Below are 6,814 nucleotides of genomic sequence, written 5' to 3'. Positions count from 1 at the left end.
AAATAAATATATATATATATATAAATATATATATATAAATATATATATATATATATATATATGCAAAATTTTTAAACTATTCAAATATTTAATTATTATACATCATTGTAAAGAGCTTAAAAATCAGTATTACAATGGTGTAATCAGTATTACAAATGGCTTAAAAATCAGTATTACATTAATATACATCATTGTAAAGATTTAAAAATCAGTATTACAATGGTGAAAATTTCATAAAAAACGAATGATTCTACTAAAAGTTATTCCCATTTAAGTGACAAAAATTCATTATAAGGAATGCTTAAGAAAACTGCAACCAACTTAAAAAATTAGCGTTCCGCTTCCGGTAGTTTTATAATAGAACTTCTTTGTTTAGTTTTCAACGGATTACTTTGCCTCGGTTATATTTTTAACAACCTATAACCTATAACTATATAAATTTTACCGACTAGATTTTTTTTTTTTTTTTTTTTTTTTTTTTTTTTAGAAGCCAAATTTCAGTTTTAACCGACGTAAACCATAATTTTCGAGTTTTCCGTCAAAAACCGACAGAATATAGTAGAAAATATAGGTTATTCCAATAAATATGAACTAGGGAAACAAAAAGACATATTCTGAGAGTTTATCGTGTATCTAAAATGAAAATTATGCTTTAAAATAAATATTTAGGTTCCTCATCAGCTAGAAAACTATTTCCTCCAAACCCATCAATTAGTATAAAAGAACTTGTTCAAGTTCAGGCAAACACAGGGCTTTCAAACAATGGCATCAAGAGACTAGCTGCTACAATTAATCAGTCAACTTCACAACATATTGTTGAGAAAAACTATGCTGTAAAATCTGATGCAGTTAGTAAGCAGCTTTCTCACCATTTCACGAGTTCATTGATTAAAGATCATGCTGGATGTGGAAGGACTGTCATTCATTGCAAGGACTTCAAAGAGCTTAAAAATGAACTCATTTCTATGAGAAGCACATCAAACAATCATATTGTGAAAGTTGGAATTGACGGTGGGGGAGGATTCCTGAAAGTAAGCCTTGGAATTATTGAATTAAATCGTGAACCTAACACTCCCCCAGCAAAACTCAATTGCACAAACAAGTTTTTCAAGGTCACTGGAGTTAAGCGGCAACTTATTATTGCTGTCTCTGAGGACCTGCAAGAAAACTACTCAAATGTGTCTCAAATTTTCGAATTGATCAATATGAGAGACCAAGATTTTTTTTTTCCTGTGACCTAAAACTGGCAAATATAATTTGTGGTCTCTAAACACTCAAGTGCACACCCCTGCACCTGGTGTGAGTCAAGTGCAAAGGACCTTTTAAATCAAGGAAAATTAAGAACTTTCCAATCTCTTGATCAGAATGTCTCACTTTTCAATGCAGCAGGATCAAACATCAAAAGAGCTCGTGATTACATGAATGTTGTTCATTCTCCTGTATTTGATCTTGCTGGTGGCACATTAGTTTTGGACTTCATACCGCCATCTCCTTATTGGTGTTTTCAATCATCTCTTTGCTGCCCTACTAAAAGTTTTCCCTCAAGGAACTCTTTGGACTGATTCACTGCACATTAAACAACAGCCTTATCATGGAGGGCATTTTGCAGGAAATGAGTGCAGGAAGCTGCTAAAAAATATTGATCTTCTTCAATCTATTGTCGAGAAACACTCATGCTATGCTGCAATACCATTAGTTGATGTATTTCGAAAATTCAATGCAGTAGTGTCTGCCTGTTTTGGATGCGTTCTTGATCCAAGTTATGTACAAAAAATTGAAGCTTTCAGAGTGGCTTATGTGGCACTGCAAAATGTTTCTGTGACACCCAAGGTTCATGCTGTATTTTTTCATGTGAAAGATTTCATTGACAAACACGGCCAAGCTCTCGGACTTTACTCAGAACAAGCAACAGAGGCAATGCATCACAACTTTCAAGTGCATTGGCAAAGGTACAAACGACCTAACCATCATCCTGAATACAGTAAAAAGTTGCAATGCTGCCTTGTGGACTTTAATAGTAAACATTGCTTGTGAAAAGAGCCATTTTAGAATGATTTTTTCTTGTATTAGAATATTTATTTTAAAGCATAATTTTCATTTTAGATACACGATAAACTCTCAGAATATGTCTTTTTGTTTCCCTAGTTCATATTTATTGGAATAACCTATATTTTGTACTATATTCTGTCGGTTTTTGACGGAAAACTCAAAAATTATGGTTTATGTCGGTTAAAACTGAAATTTGGCTTCTAAAAAAATATGAAATAAAAATCTAGTCGGTAAAATTTTTTTTTTTAATTTTAACCCCCCCCCCCCCCCCCATTGTCTTTGTCGTTCGGTACGGCCCTGTCAATAACTTGCCAGGACGTTGTAATCTGATTTTAATACTTATATCCAAGTGATCCCCATAGTGTGGGCTATCATTCCACAAAAGGGTTTTCTCGGGTCAGAAAGTCAAGGTTAGAACCCATTTTATAACACTGTGATTAACGAATTAAAAAACTTATAAATAATAATAAGATGAATCAATTTCTATGTGATTAAAAATTTTATTCATAAATTTATTTATTTTTTAACTTTTTTTAAAGATAATACTTATTATATTAACACATATATAGGCTTATATATAAAAACGTACATATATAGGCTTATATATAAAAACGCGTAGTTCATTTGTTGCGTTATTATATACGTACATAGCCTTCTAGAAGATAAACAGTGAACTGAAAGAAAATAATAAACTCTTTAATTATATCTATTTTTTGCAAGCGAAAAATATGACTTGAGGAAAAAGTCGGGAAAGGATGTGATTTATGTTATAGCAATAGTTTTGGGGAAAAACAAGGCCTGTTTTCCCCACCTTACCATTGATATTACTCAAGCCACATAATTTTTCGACTTAGGTCATGATAAATACTAAAAAATACAATAATAATAGTTTAATTACTTTGACCATTAGCGATAACATTTCATGTTAGTATTTAAAGAGATGAAGACATGTATTTAGAAAAAGCGCATCAGAATATCTTTTGTATATCGCCTTGATTAACATCGAATAATACGCCCACCCCAATAAATAAAAGATTTATTTGTTTTAAAATATACTAAAAATATACTAATAAATAAAAGATTTATTTGTTTTAAAATATACTAAAAATATACTAATAAATAAAAGATTTATTTGTTTTAAAATATACTAAAAATATACTAATAAATAAAAGATTTATTTGTTTTAAAATATAAGCAATAGTCTATTTTTCAGTTTTCCTGCTCTGAGTTAAAACCTAGCAATAATAGATAAAATACATCAGATATTTAAAATAATTAAAAAAACCCATCAAAAATTAGGAGAAAAAAAGATTTTTGTTTTAAGTTAAAAATAAATTAAAATAACTGAACTTCTGATGCAAACACATTATGCCATTAAAACAGAAATATTAATGGAGCCAAATGAATTCTTTGATTTGTTGCCTGAAAAAGAAAAAATATGCTTAAAAATAATAATCAAAAAACTGATTTCTATACTGACTGATTTAAACTACTTAACATCTTGGTGTCCATGCATGCAAGAGGTCATCTTTTTAAATTGAAACAGTATATCAAAAGCCAGGTTATTGGCTCAAAAGCAATAGTAAATGAGCTTTGGTTTCCCATAGCATGTTGCAACCAACTCAACCCTGGTTGATGGATGTCGGTAACTACCCGACTACCTAATATAAGATCTAATACATAAAAATAATCAATGAAAGAATTATAAATCTTTTCATAATCTTATCAACTACAGCAAATAAATGAGGGTGAGGGGACTTAATATACGCATTAGGCATTGAAAAAATATTGCTAACTAATACACTTACCTAATATCTGTAAATGAAAACTATTAATGCAAGTATATAACCATATTATGATTTACTATAACACATACCTTATTATAATCAATTTGCACATCATTTTTTTATGATATTACCATATTACCACTGATGATGTCTGCAGATAGTTGGTATTTGCTCATTTTATACTCGACAGGATCATCATCCTCATTTTCATTTAGTTTCCAATAAGAATTATTGGAAACTAAATGAAAATATGTATATACCACTGTTCTTCTTTTTAATGCTAAGAAGTCTGCCAAAATATACATCTTGGCTGTTAGTGGCTTTATCAAACCTCAAGTTGCAAATACATCTTCCAATAGCAGCTCCAATAAGAATTTCTTTAATATTAGAAGCCTCATTATTTTCTAAGTCAGGAAATATTTCTTTTATCTGATAAGGCATACAATTTTTGAAATTTTGTCTAATTTCCTCTGTTCTTTGTCCTTTTTATTTTGAATTTTGTCAGCCATACAATTTATAAGTTCTGACATCATTTCTTTATGACATTGTGCATTTGCAAATCGAGTTTTTCTGGCATTAGAAATAACCCATAATATTAATTTGTTTTGAATATCAGTAGGCTTTTTGAAGAGTAGAACAGTTGTTTTATTTTTGCAAGCACGAAGTTTTAAAAGAAAACAAAGCGTGGCATTTGGAGTATAAGTTCTTCTGAGTCAATGTTGTGAAGCCATGCACATAACTTACAGAAACCTGAAACAACAAATTTATAAGCAAACCATAGTATTAGTCACTAATAATCTATAATCCCCTAACTATTGCTGCAAGTATCATTATTATTGGTTTTAAAGGTTTATCCCATGGCCTTTAATATTGCACCCCTTCCTATCAATTTAAGATCTAAATGTATCCAAAAATGGAAACAATCATATAAAAGATTCACCTGTTTCAGATTTAAAATCTTGAAACAAACTATATGTCAGACCTCCACATAACACTAAGCCAGAAAACAGAAATGCCTTTTATAGCGGGTGATGCGAAAGTTATCGGACAAAATAAAAACATCAATAACTTATTTATAAATAAAAAAACAAACTACCATTATATTTTTTTTGAATAAAGCATTTATCTTTTAATAAAAATGTATTATTTTTTATATGAAAAAACACTACCATCTGCAATTGATCTCAATTTTGCTCTGATGCCTTTCATATGCGGCTGTAAAAAGTTTAAATCAATTTCTTGTAGTTTTAATTTAATGCGATCAATCAAAACTTGCTCTGTTGAAGCTTGCCAATCTCCCTCGTAAACCTTCTGTGCCAAATGTCCCCAAAAATTTTCAATTGGTCGTGCTTGAGGCACATTTGGGGGATTGGATTCTTTATCAACGTAATAGACATATTGGTCCATCCAATTTAGAGAATCTTTAGAATAATGAAAACTTGCTAAATCTGGCCAAAATAAATAGTTAAAGTCCCTATGATACTTGTGAACAAATGGAAGAAGTTGTTTTTCTAAACATTCATTAATATAGATTGAAGAATTGATCGCTACATCCTTGGAAGTGCGAAACAATGGCTCGGACATACCACGGTCAGATATGGCTATCCACATTAATAATTTTTTTGGAAATTTCTCTTTTCCTATAAAACGAACACTTTCGGGCATGTCTTTTTGTTGTTTGTGTAGTATCCAGAATTTCCAGGCATGTTGTCCCCTGCAAAACAAAAGTATTTTTCGTCATCGATGACTAGAAGCGATTTTGTGTTATAGAGTTGGTTAACTAGTTTCCTGCTTCTTTTCTTTGCCTTTATTTGTTGTTCTTTAGTGTATTTTGGAGTCTTTTCACGTTTTCTATATTTAATATTGATTTTTTTTAACTGATGACCAATTGTCGATTGATTTACACCGAATTTAATACCTATTTTTCTCTGACTGACCCCTTTTCGATTGTTGACTAGTCTCGTTAATTCGGCTTTCTTTTCTCTAGTCCAGGATGTCGCACGACCAGGGTGCTTTCTATCAGAAAAAGATTGAACAGTTTCAAGTCTTTTTAGGTTATCATATATTGTACTTCGAGCAAATCCTTCCTTTTCGAAATGATTTACGATTTTATTTTTTTTTTTATATTAGGTTTATTTACAAAAAACATTTTTAGTCGCTTTCGAAAAGATTCTCGTTGAGCTGCATTTAACCTCATTTAAATAATTGTGTTTCAAATAATAAAGTTTATATTTTATAGAACGTTTATGCCTACGCATAAAACCACAAAAACTAATTATTATGCTCAAATAATGAAGCTAGGATATGTCCGATAACTTCCGCATCACCCGTTAGTGATGAATCAAAATACCACATGCGTGAAAAAGTATGTGTAGTCTGTTCCCTCTGTGGCGTGATAGCCAGTGTGTTCTCCAATTTTACTGAGCAGAGTTGGAACACTATGTATAGGAACTTGGCATGAACAAGCATGTCATCAGTGCTCTAATATCTGCTGAATAGCATTTTTCATTTTTGGTGTTTTCATTTTTGGTGTTATTTGTTGCATTTGCTTCACTTTTTCCTGTAAAATCAGTATGTCATTTTGCAGTACTAGAATTTCACAATTTTTGTCATCAAGTTGTTGGCTTAACATAGCCTTTTGATAAGATAAGTTGCTTTGGGTAAATTTCAACTGTTATTTTAAAATAAAAATATGATTTTGAAGTTTCTTTAACTGTAAATTTAAATACTTTCCTTTAATTTTTTTCGAAGATTAAGGATTGTCTTTTCTTTGCGAGCGATAACCTGATTTAGATATTTTAATTGGCGGGGCCTTTTCTCTTAATCTTTTAGATCTTCTTTATGTTTTTGTCTTTTATTTGCTATTTCATTTGCCAAAATGGTTAACCTCTTTTGCAAAACATTTTTTCTAGGACTCAACTGATCAGCTCTCAACCTGGCTAGTAGTGGTTCATGAGAAGAGCTTATTAAAGTGGGAC

The 6,814-nt window shown here is 30.8% G+C and overlaps 1 protein-coding gene across 1 annotated transcript; it reads right to left on the bottom strand.

Moving 5' to 3' along the window:
- Positions 1-4,979: 4,979 nt before the first annotated feature.
- LOC136082585 (uncharacterized) lies at positions 4,980-5,501 on the bottom strand. The gene has a single exon (XM_065802001.1). It carries the CDS (start codon positions 5,499-5,501, stop codon positions 4,980-4,982), a length of 522 nt encoding a protein of 173 aa, XP_065658073.1.
- Positions 5,502-6,814: the final 1,313 nt, after the last annotated feature.

This window comes from Hydra vulgaris, chromosome 07, assembly GCF_038396675.1.
Source record: "Hydra vulgaris chromosome 07, alternate assembly HydraT2T_AEP".
NCBI classification, from domain to species: Eukaryota; Metazoa; Cnidaria; class Hydrozoa; order Anthoathecata; family Hydridae; genus Hydra; species Hydra vulgaris.
The sequence above is the reverse complement of the archived record's forward strand: the minus strand, read 5'-3'. Positions and strand labels throughout refer to the sequence as shown.

Excerpts from the sequence above, each read along its gene's own strand:
- LOC136082585 (XM_065802001.1), bottom strand. The coding sequence starts at position 5,501 with ATGCCCGAAAGTGTTCGTTTTATAGGAAAAGAGAAATTTCCAAAAAAA.